Source organism: Pristiophorus japonicus, chromosome 15 (assembly GCF_044704955.1).
Source record: "Pristiophorus japonicus isolate sPriJap1 chromosome 15, sPriJap1.hap1, whole genome shotgun sequence".
In the NCBI taxonomy this organism is placed as follows: Eukaryota; Metazoa; Chordata; class Chondrichthyes; family Pristiophoridae; genus Pristiophorus; species Pristiophorus japonicus.
The window spans coordinates 51,183,681-51,200,078 of record NC_091991.1 but is presented as its reverse complement, the minus strand read 5'-3'; the positions used below and the strand labels follow the sequence as shown (position 1 = coordinate 51,200,078).

At 45.8% G+C, this 16,398-nt stretch overlaps 1 protein-coding gene across 5 annotated transcripts in view; it reads left to right on the top strand.

The window, feature by feature from the left end:
- LOC139280753 (uncharacterized) overlaps positions 1-9,295 on the top strand; it is a 65,760-nt gene extending 56,465 nt beyond the window's left edge. For all 5 annotated transcript variants that reach the window (XR_011596760.1, XR_011596759.1, XR_011596758.1 and 2 more), the window contains one exon: positions 8,565-9,295. Coding sequence is in view for 1 of the 5 variants with exons in the window: in XM_070900426.1 (XP_070756527.1) it covers positions 8,565-8,587 (23 nt within the window). In the remaining 4 variants the exon portion in view is untranslated. The remainder of the gene's footprint in view (positions 1-8,564) is intronic.
- The last annotated feature ends 7,103 nt before the right edge of the window (positions 9,296-16,398 follow it).

Genomic DNA, 16,398 nt, shown 5'->3' with positions numbered 1-16,398 from the left:
GGTTTAATTAAGAGGGGGAAAATAGAGTATGAGAAGAAGCTTGCCGGGCACGTAAAAACTGACTGCAAAAGCTTCTATAGATATGTGAAGAGAAAAAGATTAGTGAAGACAAACGTAGGTCCCTTGCAGTTGGATTCAGGTGAATTTATAATTGGGAACAAAGAAATCGCAGACTAATTGAACAAATACTTTGGTTCTGTCTTCACGAAGGAAGACACACATAACCTTCCGGAAGTACTAGGGGACCAAGGGTCTAGTGAGAAGGAGGAACTGAAGGATATCCTTATTAGTCAGGAAATTGTGTTAGGGAAATTGATGGGATTGAAGGCCGATAAATCCCTTGGGCCTGATAGCCTGCATCACAGAGTACTTAAGGAAGTGGCCCAAGAAATAGTGGATGCATTGGTGATCATTTTCCAACAGTCTTTCGACTCTGGATCAGTTCCTATGGACTGGAGGGTAGCTAATGTAACAAGACTTTTTAAAAAGGGAGGGAGAGAGAAAGCGGGTAATTATAGACCGGTTATCAGTAGTGGGGAAAATGTTGGAATCAATTATTAAGGATGAATTAGCAGCGCATTTGGAAAGCAGTGACAGGATCGGTCCAAGTCAGCATGGATTTCTGAAGGGAAAATCATGCTTGACAAATCTTCTGCATTTTTTGTGGATGTAACTAGTCGAGTGGACAAGGGAGAACCAGTGGATGTGGTGTATTTGGACTTTCAAAAGGCTTTTGACAAGGTCCCACACAAGAGATTGTTGTGCAAAATCAAAGCACATGATATTGGGGGTAATATACTGACGTGAAAAGAGAACTGGTTGTTAGACAGGAAGCAGAGAGTTGGGATAAACGGGTCCTTTTCAGAATGGCAGGCAGTGACTAGTGGAGTGCCGCAGGGCTCAGTGCTGGGAACCCAGCTCTTTACAATACACATCAATGATTTGGATGAAGTAATTGAGTGTAATATCTCCAAGTTTATAGATGACACTAAACTGGGTGGCGGTGTGAGCTGTGAGGAGGACGCTAGGAGGCTGCAGGGTGAGTGGGCAAATGCATGGCAGATGCAGTATAATGTGGATAAATGTGAGGTTATCCACTTTGGGAGTAAAAACGCTAAGATAGAATATTATCTGAATGGCGGCAGATTAGGCAAAGGGGAGGTACAACGAGACCTGGGTGTCGTGGTTCATCAGTCATTGAAAGTTGGCATACAGGTACAGCAGGCAATGAAGGCGGCAAATGGTATGTTGGCCTTCATAGCTAGGGAATTTGAGTATAGGAGCAGGGAGGTCTTACTGCAGTTGTACAGGGTCTTGGTGAGGCCTCACCTGGAATATTGTGTTCAGTTTTGGTTTCCTAATCTGAGGAAGGACGTTCTTGCTATTGAGGGAGTGCAGCGAAGGTTCACCAGACTGATTCCTGGGATGGCAGGACTGACATATGAGGAGAGACTGGATCAACTGGACCTTTATACATTGAAGTTTAGAAGGATGAGAGGGGATCTCATAGAAACATATAAGATACTGACGGGACGGGACAGGTTAGATGCGGGTAGAATGTTCCCGATGTTGGGGAAGTCCAGAACCAGGGGACACAGTCTTAGGATAAGGGGTAGGCCATTTAGGACTGAGATGAGGAGAAACTTCACTAAGAGTTGTTAACCTGTGGAATTTCCTGTCGCAGAGAGTTGTTGATGCCAGTTCATGGATATATTCAAGGGGGAGTTAGATATGGCCCTTATGGCAAGGGGAATCAAGGAGTATGGAGAGAAAGCAGGAAAGGGGTACTGAGGGAATGATCAGCCATGATATTGAATGATGGTGCAGGCTCGAAGTTCAGAATGGCCTACTCCACCTATTTTCTATGTTTCTATATCCCTGTTTTCCAACAGTAAAGGGATAAATACCAACTAATTGGCCCGCATCCTGAGATGGGCACTCACGTTGTCCGCATACAACTACGCCATCCACCACAGGCCAGGCACAGAAAACTGCGCTGATGCTCTCAGTAGGCTGCCATTGCCCACCACGGGTGTGGAAATGACGCAGCCCGCAGATCTAGTCATGGTTATGGAAGGATTTGAGAGTGAGCAATCACCCGTCACTGCCCGGCAGATCAAAACCTGGACAAGTCAGGACCCATTATTATCTCTAGTCAAAAGCTGTGTGCTTCACCGGGGCTGGTCCAGTGTCCCAGTGGAAATACAGGAAGAGATTAAGCTGTTCCAGCAGCGCAAAGTTGAAATGTCTATAAAAGCACACTGCCTTCTGTGGGGCAATCGAGTAGTGGTCCCCAAGAAGGGCAGAGACACCTTCATCAATGACCTCCACAGTACCCACCCAAGCATCGTAATGATGAAAGCGATAGCCAGATCCCACGTGTGGTGGCCCGATATCGATGCATTCACAGATGTAATACATGCTCACAGTTAAGCAATATACCCAGGGAGGCGCCGCTAAGTTTATGGTCTTGGCACTCCAAACTGTGGTCTAGGGTACACGTCGACTATGCAGGCCCGTTCTTGGGTAAAATGTTCCTTGTGGTTGTAGACGCGTATTCCAAGTGGATTGAATGTGAGATAATGTCGGTTAGCACGTCCGTTGCCACTACTGAAAGCCTGCGGGCCATGTTTGCCACTCACGGCTTACCCGATGTCCTGGTGAGCGACAAAGAGCCATGTTTTACCAGTGCTGAGTTCAAAGAATTCATGACCCATAACGGGATCAAACATGTCACAAGTGCCCCGTTTAAAGCAGCATCCAGTGGTCAGGCAGAGAGAGCAGTGCAAACCATCAAGCAAGGCTTGAAGAAGGTAACTGAAGGCTCACTGCAGACACGCCTATCCCGAGTCCTGCTTAGCTATCGCACGAGACCCCACTTGCTCACTGGGATCCCACCTGCTGAACTGCTCATGAAAAGAGCACTCAAGACAAGGTTTTCGTTAGTCCACCCTGATCTAAATGAACAGGTAGAGAGCAGGCGGCTTCAACAAAGTGCATACCATGATAGTGCAAATGTGTCACGCGAGATTGAAATCAATGATCCTGTATTTGTACTGAATTATAGACAAGGTCCCAAGTGGCTTCCCGGCACTCTCATGGCCAAAGGGGTGCAGGGTGTTTCGGGCCAAACTTTCAAAGGGACTCATTCACCGGAAACACTTGGACCAAATCAAACTCAGATTTACGGACTATCCTGAGCAACCCACTTTGGACCCTACCTTTTTTGATCTCCCAACATACACACCAGTGGCAACCGGCACCACGGTTGACCACGAAGCAGAACCTATCATCCACAGCAGCCCAGCAGGACCCAACACACCAGGCAGCCCAGCTAGGCCAGCTGCGTAGCAGCCCAGCGAGGGTACAACAATACCAGCTTTCACACCGAGACGATCAACTAGGACAAGAAGGGCCTCAGATTGACTCACATTGTAAATAATTACACTATTGACTTTGCAGGGGGAATGTTGTTATCTGTGTGAACTTGTATTTACCCTGTTCAGCCACCAGAGGGCTCATCCCCTGGAGTCACAAGGGATCCCATAATTCCTTGGGAGCACAGGTATTTAAGGAGGCCACACAGGTTGGAGAGGCACTCTGGAGACCTGTAATAAAAGACTACGGTCACAATATACTTTGAGCTCAGTGTTCAGTCTGACTCTTTCTCCATACATAACAGGATCGACTGGGCCTGTATTCACTGGAGTTTAGAAGAATGAGAGGGGATTTCATAGAACCATATAAAATTCTGACCTGATGGGACTGGACAGGTTAGATGCAGGAAGAATGTTCCCGATGTTGGGGAAGTCCAGAACCAGGGGTCGGTCACCGTCTAAGGATAAGGGGTAAACCATTTAGGACCGAGATGAGGAGAAACTTCTTCACTCAAAGTTGTGAACCTGTGGAATTCTCTACCGCAGAGAGTTGTTGATGCCAGTTCATTAGATATATTCAAGGGGGAGTTAGATATGGCCCTTATGGCTAAAGGGATCAAGGGATATGGAGAAAAAGCAGGAAAGGGGTACTTAGGTGAATGATCAGCCATGATCTTATTGAATGGTGGTGCAGGCTTGAAGGGCTGAATGGCCTACTCCTGCATCTATTTTCTATGTTTCTATCTCCTGAGGTGCCCACCATCATTGAAGCCAGTTTTAAACCAATTTATTAATTCCATGTAAAATCAAGAAATGGCTGAGCACAGTGGGTGCAGCAAAAGCTCTGGGCCCTGACAACATCCTGGCTGAAGTGCTGACTTGTGCTCCAGAACTAGTCGCTCCTCCAGCCAAGCTTTTGCAGCTACAGCACTGGCATCTACCCGACAATGTGGAAAATTGCCCAGATATATCCTGTCTACAAAAAGCAGGACAAATCCAATTACCGCCACCTCAGTCTATTCTCAATCATCAGCAAAGTAATAGAAGGTTTCGTCGACAGTGTTATCAAGCGGCATTTACTCATCAATAATCTGCTCAACAATGCTCAGTTTGGCTTCCACCGGTCCCACTCGGCTCCAGACCTCAGTCTTGGTCCAAGCATGGACAAAAGAGTTAAATTCCAGAGGTGAAGTGAGAGTGATTGCCCTTGATATCAAGTCCACATTTGATCGCGTGCAGCATCAAGGAGCCCTAGCAAAATTGAAGTCAATGGGAATCGTGGAAACATTTCCACTGGCTGGAGTCATACCTAGTACAAAGGAAGGTGGTTGTTGGAGGCCAATCATGTTAACCCCAGGGCATCGCTGCAGGAGTTCCTCAGGGCAGTGTCCTAGGTCCAACCATCTTCAGCTGCTTCATCAATAATCTTCTCTCCATCATAAGGTCAGAAATATGGATGTTTGCTGATGATTGCACAGTGTTCAGTGTCATTTGCGACTCCTCAGATAATGAAGCAGTCCATGCCCGCATGCAGCAAGACCTGGACAACATTCAGGCTTGGGCTGATAAGTGGCAAATAATATTAGTGACACTCAATCTAACCATCTCTCCTTGACATTCAATGGCATTACCATCGTCAAATCCCCCACCATCAGAATCCTGGGTTTGAGCAGAAACTCAACTGGACCAGCCACATAAATACCGTGGCTCCAAGAGCAGGTCAGAGGCATGGTATTCTTGCAGTGAGTGACTCATTTATTGAGTGACTCCCTAAAGCCTTTCCATCATCTATAAGGCACAAGTCAGGAGAGTGTGATGGAATACTCTCCACTTGCCCGGGTGAGTGCAGCACCACAACAATCCAGGACCGAGCAGTCCGCTTGATTAGCACACCATCCACCACCTTAAACATTCACTCCCTCCACCACAGGCATACTGTCTGCAGCATGTACCATCTACAAGATGGAGTGCAGCAACTCACCAAGGCATTTACCACCTAGAAGGATAAGGGCAGCAGGCACATGGGAACACCAACAGCTCCAAGTTCCCCTCCCAAGTTACACATCATCCTGACTTTAAAATATATTGCCATTCCTTTATCATCACTGCATCAAAATCCTGGAACTCCCTCCCTAACAGCACTTTGGGAGTACCTTCACCACACAACCTGCAGCAGTTCAAGAAGGCAGCTCTCTACCACCTTCTGGAGGGCAATAAATGCTGGTCTTGCCAGTAACGCCCAGACTGCATGAGTAAATTTTTTTTAAACTGTCACGATTTTTATTTCTATTAAAGTCAATGCAAATAAAAATCGAATGAGATGTAAAACGGGCTGCTAAGTTAAAATCTATCCCAATGGCTTTTATTTTGAATTCAGCTGCAAAAATCCAAACAAGACATGAACTTGCAAGAGAAAGTTGTACATGTGGTAGCCAGTGTGTGAAACTGACAAAAAGGTGTACTCTGCCTGCCTCTTTTTTTTTAAATTGAGCCCTTTATGCTGAATTATTTTATATGTTGGTAATATTAGAAAGGAGTGAGAATCAAAGAACCATATAATTGGCAGGATACAACAAAAAAAATCACACATGACATAAGTAATTCTTGCATATTTATAAATATCTACTGCTGGGATTATTAAAAAGATTACTGGATATTATTCTCGTGCACATTAAAGACGACTTTATATATGATATACTGACAATTGCCATTGATATCACTATGCTCAAGAGCAGACTTCGATGTTTGGGTACTGTTATCCTTGCCCTTAACTAAAACAGTTGAGTTATCAGCTTCTGAGATTCAATAAGATATGTCCTTGGTGTTCTAATGGGCAGTTGATTTGTGTTTCCAATTATAATGTAGTTTAGTTCTTGCACTCCTTTTCAGATTAATTATTTACTTGCTAGTCTTCTGCAGTTCGTAACACTTTTAAATATTAACTTTTTGCACGTCATGCTATTTGATGGCCCTTAGAAGTTATAGGGGACAATTGTCGCTAGATATTTCAGGCACTAAAGAGCCTCCAAAATGGGGATTTAAGCTGCAACGCCAATTTAGCCCGTGTTTAGCGCAACATGCCATCTTGGTAAAGGAGTTGAAGCCAGCGCTAGAAATGGCCACCCAGAGGCTTGTTAAACAGCTGATTGCCACTTAAAATTCCTGCTAGCGCTCATTAAAGAAGTTGCACGGCATTTTGCTGTCCAGTGCTTCAACTAACGACCTTTCCTAACAGCGACCAGCTGCTTGGGAGCAAACAAGGCGTTGATACCGATTTCAAATGCTCCTTAAAGGGATACTCATCATTTCATCTTCATTGCTGCTGGAGCTGTGAAGAGGACCTTGGAAACACATCAGGAGACTTTCTGGGACACTTTGTCGAGACTTCACTATCACTCAAGCAACATTTATTCCAGAAATTCTGTCACGCACCCATTTAGCGCCTGTTTTCACCCTTTGGCAAAATAACACCCATAATGTTGTTGCCACGTCAAAGAATTCACGGTCTAGAAATTGGTCACAAACTGGGCAGAGGGAACAATTCCCTACACCAGAATGGATAAGCCAGAGGCACACCCAATATTGGGCCTTGGGGCTCATTTGCATGGGGCAGGTGACCTGCAGAAGCCTGTTGGGCATTCTCAGACAACTCACTGGCAAAAAGGATTTCAATCTTGGGCCGCTGTGTTTCCACCAGTGACCCTCCGGTAGGTCCCGGGAGAGGGCGGAATCGGGAGAGGGGAGCAAGCGATCAAAAGGGAGGGGGCGACTGGGAGGGAGGAGACTGCAGAGCGGACGACTGCAATACTCTTCGGCACTGCAGTGGATCTGGGAGCGACAATCCTGCACCTCCTGGCTCCACATTCAGGGAAGTCGTATTTTTTTAAACTTCCCTTTTTAGCGGTGATCTGCAGGGTTCCTTTTTGAAGAGCACTGGTTAGGCAGCATATTAACCACATTTTCCTGAACACAGCAGGCCTGTCACCGTCCATGTTCAGGGCTGCCAATTTTGCATAGGGAATCTCAGACATGCATTAGGCCCCCTATTTACATATGCAAAGGTATTAAGAACATAAGGAATAGGAATAGGAACAGGAACAGGAGCAGGAGTAGGCCCTACGGCCCCTCGAGCCTGCCCCGCCATTCAATAGATCATGGCTGATCATCGACCTCAGCTCCGCTTTCCCGCCCGGTCTCCATATCCCTTGATTCCCCTAGACCCCAAAAATCTGTCTTTCTCAGCCTTGAATACATTCTAAGACTCAGCATCCACAGCCCTCTGGGACAGAGAATTCCAAACATTCACAACCCTCTGAGTGAAGAAATTCCTCCTCATCTCTGTCTTAAATGGCCATCCCCTTATCCTGAGACTATGGCCCCTAGATTCTAGACCCTCCAGCTGGGGGAAACAACCTCTCAGCATCTACCCTGTCAATCCCCTTCAGAATCTTGTATATTTCAATGAGATTACCTCTCATTCTTCTAAACTCCAGAGAGTATAGGCCATAGGCCCTGAAATAGGCTTAACTCCTATTTCAGGCACGGGCCCGGGACACCAATATGTCAGTGCATTTCCGGCTTGTAATGAGCACACCATATTGGATGCTCAGGCATCCGTCTTACCACAGAATTTCTAGGCCAATGTTTTTTTCTCTTGTTCTGTGTAACCAGTATCTAAAAATTCCATCTCACTGAAGTATATAATCTGCTATGTCTGCCTTAATTTTCTTTCCTTTACATCTTCAAGTTATATTATTTGTGGCTCATTTCCACTTCTTAAGGTGGTACATTGAATAACTTTAGCATACTTCCATGTGATGCCTTAAGTTAGGACAAATAGTAATTTCAAATTTGGTGGAATGAACTCAGTTACCACCAGAAACCTATTTAAAAATACCTTTACACTTAACAGTCTGAAAATAAGGCTCAGGATTCTGAAGCATTCAATAAACAAGACTGCAGTTTTCAATCAATGTGGTAGATGTTGACTTTTTTAAATGCTGAAATTGACCATGGTGACGACTAGTTTGAAACCTTAAGGATTTTCATTATGCTATTTGTTTGTTTGTCTCAAGTTGAGAAGCCTGTGACTGAAGAGAGTTCAATGCTCAGCAGATAGCACATTATTTATTTACTCACTATACAGTCCTGTCAGTATCTGCTTGTAATGATTTGGTCCACTTTCAGATGGGGAGACAACCAATCCATAGAAGATGGTATAATTAGGAACGAGAATAATATTGCCTTTGATGACATCCAACAGCTCATTGAAGATGAGGAACAAGACCTACACTAACCACATTTCCCTGAGTGATTACTGTATTGTTGCAATAAAATGTATATCCATTTATAATCTGATGTTTGTGTCCTCTATATAAATTACATATACGGTTGAACAGCTCACCAGCTCCAGTACAATAATCTAGCTTTGCAATAACCCTTCATATCATTAATTCACATTGAGGTTTTTTTTAGATCTGGCAAAGGCTCTCCTCATTAAAGGATGATTGTTATACACTGAGTTGTTGTTCTTGTTATATTCCTTGGACAGTCAAAGCAGCTGTCATAGATCAGGTGCCTTTTTCAGTGGAATTTGCCTTGATCTTTCTGCCAGGCTGCTATGGGCTATTGTTTTATTTATTGTTACTTGTTACTGTGAGATTCAGCCCACGTGACAGCTCAGCTTCTTGTCATTTATCTAAGAAGCATTTAAATGTTGTAAATGTGATAGACTATCCCCCAGAATAGAATTCTTCAACTGGGATTCATTTGATCTTCACCTATAGATATAAGCTGTGTTACTCACTTTAGAATGTTTGTTTTGGTTATACTGTCTCTACTGAGTCACATTATAATTGTTTTTAAACCACTAGGGCAACAATGTTTCTACTTTTCATAAATCATTTATTCTCAATGTTTTGATTATGTCTCTGAAGCACCTTGGGATACATTTCGATGTGAATAGTAACATTGTGGGCTCGATTTTCGTCTTTTTGCATTTTCGCCCATTTCCGGGCGTAATTCACGGTGGAGCAAAAAATATAGCGCTGGGTTAACGTTAGCGCCAGAGCGAGGAACTTTCACCGAATGAAAGTTCACGAGGCGCATTAGCGTTAACTCCGGCGTTACACCACAGACTTTGTGCGCGGAGCCAAATGTTCCAGTGTTGAAAAAATCTGCCATTCTGCGCATGCGCAAATTTTTTTTCTTCCCCACTTCTGGTCTGGTCTCCTGTCGCAAACGCTAATGCTGGGCGCGGTCACTCACATTCGCAGTACAACCAGGGCTGAATCAACCATTTCACACTTGGGTTTTGATCATGAAGGACAACGATTCCAGACCGCGTGCCAGGTGATTCAGCCACAACACTAATGAAGCTCTAGTGGGAGCTGTGGAAAGACGATGGCAGGAGTTGCATCATCGGGATGGCTCTAGACCACTTCCATCGACATTTAAAAGGATTTCGAGGCAGATAGCAGAGGAAGTCTCTGCCTCAGTCAATGTGGTCAGGACTGGCACACAGTACCGAAAAAAGTTTAATGATCTGACAAGGGCCGTCAGAGTGAGTAGTATTTTAATTCATGCACTCCTTCATTACTTCAAGGATAAATCTGATACAGTATTTGTTCTCATGCTGTTGCTGTCTCTCAGCACTCTGTGGGTTGCCTCCTAAAATGCATGATGCATAGGTAGGCTTAGTTCGGCACTCTATTTGCCATGATTGATCTTTACACATTATTAAGATTGCTTTGTGAGATCTCATAAGATGGCTCCCCACTTCAATGTCCTCTTGATGAACCACGTGCAACTTTCAAGGCCATAAAACAGAGGACTCTATTACAGTCAGACAGTATGGTATAAATGCTTTTGTGGTTATCTGTGTGCGCCACAAGAGCAGATGGACCCTCTTGTAACCATTACCATTTTCACCTTTGCCGGCAAAAAAGTCTCATAATCGCTGTGAGCAGGTGTGGGCAGGCAGCAGTCCGCCTCAGACCCTGCCACTCACGGACATCGAGGACAGAGTGGCAGGCCTCATCAGCATCACCGGTCGGGCAACTGCCACTGGGGGGCGCTGACCCCCCACTCTGATACTGAGGGTAAGTCTTGCACACTCTCTGGGCTGAGTTGCGGCAGTGCCCTGGGGCTAGGTTGGGCAATGTCCTGCACGCTCCCTGGGATAGGTTGGGGCAATGTCCTGTAGTGTCTCTGGACTAGGGTTGGGGCAATGTCCTGCACACTCCCTGGGCTGGGTTCGGTCAATGTCCTGCAGTGACTCTGGACTAGGTTGGGGCAATGTCCTGCAGTGTCTTTGAACTAGATATAATGGAGTAGCAGCGGTCCTTCAAATGAGCTTTTGCTATGCGACCTTCCTCATGTCACCCTGCCCCCTCCCCTGCTGCTAACCACTCATCTGTTGCTTTCTAAAAGATGACCAGTCACAGGCGCCACATCTCTCAAGGGACCACTCCTCATCAGGCCATCATCTGGAGGAAGAGGAGGATACCAATGAGCCGACTCCAGCGCAGCTTCATTCGACCCTTGCTTCACCACTGGCACTCAGTTCTTCTAAGGCCGACATGACGTTCTCGGGTTAGAGGAATCCGAGACTCCTGTGACTAGTGACGTGCAGTAATGCAGTGCTGGGCTTGAATCCCGCAGACCATCTCTTGGAGAGTGAGTCGGCAAACAGACAGGCAGACGTGGAACTGGACATGGTGGGTATGTCCAGGGAAAGCATCCAAATCAGCCGTCAGCTTCTTGATGTCTTGGGAAAGATTCCCACAAGTATTGACAGTCTGAAAGCGACCATTACGGAGGTAGGGTTACAGATCACCAGTGCGAGCTGTGATACAGCGAGACATCAATGCCCACATGAGGCTGGTGGCCTCCAGCAGTGACACTGGAGTCCCGGAGAGTGTGGCGTGAGCCCTTGCAGAATATGGCGCATCAGAGGCACAAGCTCTGCTTCAGCTTGGGCAGGTGATACAATCCATGCTTGCCTCCATATTCTCTGCATTCCCCACTATCACACGGGGAAGTGACGGTTCCGAAGCAGGCCCACAAGGTGCTCCAGTTGCTAGAGACCAGCCCCGTCGGCGACAGAGTGGCTCCAGGAATATGGGACGTGGTGTCATTCCTCCGGATGACAGCATTCCGTCTCCCCCCACTCCGTCGCTAACCAAGCATCAGTGACAGTTGTCACCCAAACCACATGTGACTGGCGACGCCGCTGAAGAGGCTAGCCAGTCAGAAGTCGGGTCTTTCACGCCACGAGCTGGTCCACTGCATCCCCAGACGCAGTCTCTTCCCCCCCCCCAACACAGCAGTGCTCTGGCAGCCTTACTGCATGCCATCTTGGTGCCACTTTGATTAGGAGCATCAGGCAAGGGAGGGTGTTGAAGGGAAGGGGGACAAAAAACGGTGGTAAAAAATAGTGGGCCAGGAATTGACGTTGCTGGATTATGTTGTTAATGCTGGATGTATCGTATGTTTTATGTTATGCTATCATTATGTTACAGTATCACACTGGATTATGTTGTTGATGCTTGATGCTGCATTATCTTCCGATAATGTTGTTGACTTATCGTACTGCTGGATGCAGCTCATTTTATTTCAGTCTCACAATGAAGGCTACAAAGTTTACAATGTTCAATAAATTTTTTCTTTACCTTAACCATTTCTGTGCAGTGTCTCATTTGCAGAATAAAAGGGGGAATAGTCAACAGGGTGGGATAGAGTGGCCAGGCAATGCTCAAACGTGTGCCATTCACTCTTCAAGCAAAGTGTCAATTATGAGCTGCCGACGTAAGACTTTTGCAGTGGCAAAATTGCCTCGCTGCCTCCCCTGTGGTTGTGGTTGTGGTGGTGGTGGTGGCATAGGTTCCTCAACAGGCTCCCCTTCCTCATCTTCCTCTTCCGCCTCCTCCTCCCCCTCCCCTTCAGAGGTGCTCCTGCAATCCCTCTTGGCAGTTCCTGTCCCCTCATGATGGCTAAGTTGTGTATCACGCAGCACACCACAATGAACTCAGAAACCTGCTGAGGGGAGTATTGCAGGCAGCCTCCAGAGTGGTCCAGGCCTCGGAAGCGCTGCTTGAGCACTCCAATTATCTGTTCAACGATGTTGCATGTAGCTGCATGGCTCTCATTATAGCGATGTTCGACTTCTGTCTGAGGGTTCCGGAGGGGGGTCATGAGCCATGTGGTGAGGCCGTAACCTTTGCCCCGAGCATCCAGCTCTGATCTTGAGGTTGACGTTGGGACATGCGTGAGGCACTGCTCTCACGCAAAATGAAAGCATCATGGATGCACCCTGGATATTGGGCATTGACTGCCATGATGCACTGAGTATGGTTACAGACGATCTGTATGTTCATGGAGTGGAATCCCTTTCGGTTTCGGTAAACTTCTGTATTCTGTAAAGGTGTTCGCAGGGCGATGTGCGTACAGTCAAAGGCACCCTGATCCTTGGGGAAGCCAGAAAATCATCCAAAACCTATAGCCCCCTCATTTTGGGTCTCCCTGGTCATTGGGAAGTTTATGAAGTCCACCCTGCATGCGTACAGTGCATTAGTAACCTGGCGAATGCAGCAATGTGTAGCATGCGGCAAGATGGAGTATATGTCCCCCGCTGATGCCTGAAAGGAGCCGGAGGCATAGAAGGCAAGTGCCGCAGTCACCTTCACCCCGACAAGCAGTGCAGTCCTGTTGCTGTTGGTAGGCTGTTGGTCTGCCTGTATGAGCTGGCATATCTCTGTCAGCACTTCTTTTCAGAAGCACAGAATGCTCGAAAGTTCCGCCCGGGGTGCTAGCGCAGTGATACACGACGAATTACGCCATCCCAACAGTCAAAACAGCGGTGGGGCGGTAAGTTTTAGTGCCACCGCAAAACCATTGGTGAAAGTTCCGCCCGCGCACAAAATCTTGTGTGCCTCATTTTTCACCCCCAAAAAATCATTTTTGCGCCCCACCAAGGCGCTAAATGGGGCGCAAATCAGCCGAAAATCCAGCCCAATGGCCTAGAAATCCCAGTCGGCTGGCTCTTGCGGGCGCTCAACAGAAAAAGGTAAAAAAAGATGCACACCTACCTTATCCTGCTGCGCCCACCAGCGATCCCGGTCCTGAGGCCTCCTCTTCCTGCGCATCGGAGCGCGTGCATGTCGGGACGTCCGTGAGCTGGAGTCATATGGCACTGGGCAGCCAATCCACGTGCAGTATTTTCTCATTCATAATAATGGGAACTCCGTAAGTAGGAGTTCCCATTATTATGATTGAGAAACACCCCACCAAAACGCAAATAAAAAAATAAAAAAAACACACCACATATTTAAGATCAATTTAAATTAAAGTTAATAAAGGTCTTATGAAAAAAAAATATATATTTTTCTGATTTTTTAAAACGTTTTTTAATTATGGTTTAAAATAAACTTAGTGGGTTTTTAATGTTAAAATGTGTTTTTTAAATTTTATTTTACTATGTTTCTATATGTTTTAAAACTCTAATGCCTGTAAAAGTAGGCTATGCGCCTGCTTTTATCAGGTGCAAGAGTTTTCAGGACATTCCACTGGGCAAGATATGGGTGAACCTTCCTCATGCGAATGTCCTGGCTGTGGAGATACACGAGCCAGAGCTTGACAGATCAGAAAAAAAGGTTTTCAGTGCATGCGCATTGTGTGCTAAAAAACGGCATTTGCGATGCCTTCCCGGGTCTGTACACATTCAGTATGGACTCAGGGAGGCCGGGATTTCTAGGCCAATATGTTTTTGTTTATTTTTGCATCTTTATGCTACAATTTTTTATTAAGTTTAAATTTTTAATCCTCTTTGTGCCTGATTTCATACATGTTAAGGTTGCCATGGTTCATTCACAGCGCCACAGATTTACTGTGACTATTCAATAAAATTCTATTATTCTTGCATGATTTTAATCAGTATTTTGAGGATTGTATTCTGCAGCACTGCCAAACCTGCAAAATGAGTAGCCATGCACATTCATGCCTTTGGCAATTGCAAGTTACTGCTGTTCAGAGCTTTACTTTGCATAAGCAACTCACCCTTGGCGTATGCTTATTATCTGTAATCAAACAGATGTACAGAAGTTGCCATGGTAACTAGTCTTAGTTGAATTAAAATCCACAATGTTTTCTCAGATAACTTGATGGAGTCTAATAGCCCCAAATCTCTCAGACGCTGAAGCTGCCTTCAGAGTGTGCTGAACACTTCTGAATGCCCACATACAACCTCACATAATACTGTTCCTATGTTAAAACTCAGCAATCAGGCAACAGTACTGTCGCTCTAATGCTGTCACTCTTGCTGACATCAGCCAACTATACCCCAATAATCAATGTGTTAACTATTAATGTTATAAGCAAATAACTCATTTCAAATTTTAGCTTGATTCTGTGCTTAAAACAGTGAAGAGCTGATGCTAGCTGTTGCAAGTGAGATGCATTAATTGAAGCAATCGATCTCTCTCACTGGGCCAAATTGGTCTGCCCACTGTTCTCCAGTTTTACCCGAAATGCAGAACCCATGATGCATATGCAAGTTAATTCCTTTCAGAGTTTTACTTTTAAGCAAATCACCATATCATGACTATATTATGTATATTATGTGTACCTATGACTGCACGATGGTGCACTGATATCAAGATTACTTGACAAGGGTATCGTGGACATCCGTGTAGCATAACCAGTGTGCAGGCTGTGCCATTGGATGCATCGAATTCCTCCTCAGAAGGAATTCTTCAAACTCATGTCTCCATGAGGAAAATACTTGTTAGAAATGTATACTTGTATTTACTCTGTATAGCCACCAGAGGACTCATCCTCCGCAGACCCAAAGGATCCCATAATCCCTTGGGAGCACAGGTATTTATGGAGGCTTCACAGGTTGGAGAGGCACTCTGGAGACCTGCAATAAAAGACTAAGGTCACACTTTACTTTGAGCTCACAGTGTTCAGTCTGACTCTTTCTCCAGACACAACAACTGGCGACGAGATACAGATAGCGAACCCAAAGATGCAGAGAACAGTGGGCATCCTGGAGAAATTCTGGGAAACTTTTGTGGAGCGACTCGATCAATACTTCGTGGCCAACGAGCTAGATGGGGAAGAGAGCACTGCCAAATGAAGGGCGATCCTCCTCACCGTCTGTGGGGCACCAACATATGGCCTCATGAAGAATCTGCTCACTCCAGCGAAACCCACGGAGAAATCATACAATGATTTGTGCACACTTGTCCGAATGCATTTGAATCAGAAGGAAAGCGTTCTGATGACGAGGTACCGGTTCTACATCTACAAAAGGTCTGAAGGCCAGGAAGTGGTGAGTTATGTCGCCGAGCTAAGACGCCTTGCAGGACATTGCGAATTTGAAGGACATTTGGAGCACATGCTCAGAGACTTTTTCGGACTTGGCATTGGCCACGAAACCATACTTCGCAAACTTTTGACTGTAGAGACCACAACCTTGATTAAGGCCATAGTGATAGCCCAGGCGTTCATTGCCACCAGTGACAATACGAAACAAATCTCTCAGCACACAAGTGCTGCTACAAGTACTGTGAACAAAGTGATGTTGTTTTCGAATCGTAACATACAGGGCAGGTCAGACATACCTGCAGCTACACGTCCACAGATGTCTCAGAGTCCACCATCAGGTGTGATGAATGCAAGGCCATTAACACCTTGTTGGTGCTGCGGGGTGATTATCGTTTCCATTCATGCCGATTCAAAGAGTACATTTGCCAAGGTTGTGGAACAATGGGACACCTCCAACGAGTGTGCAGGTGAGCTGCAAAGCCTGTTAAACCTGAAAACCACCATGTTGCAGAGGAGGACAGATCCATGGAGGATCACAATGAACCAAAGCCTCAGATCGAGGAGGCAGAGGTACATGGGGTGCACACATTCACCATGAATTGTCCCCCGATAATGCTGAACATTGAACTAAATGGACTCCCGGTGTCAATGGAGCTGGACACAGACGCGAGCCAGTCTAGTACGGGCAAAAAGA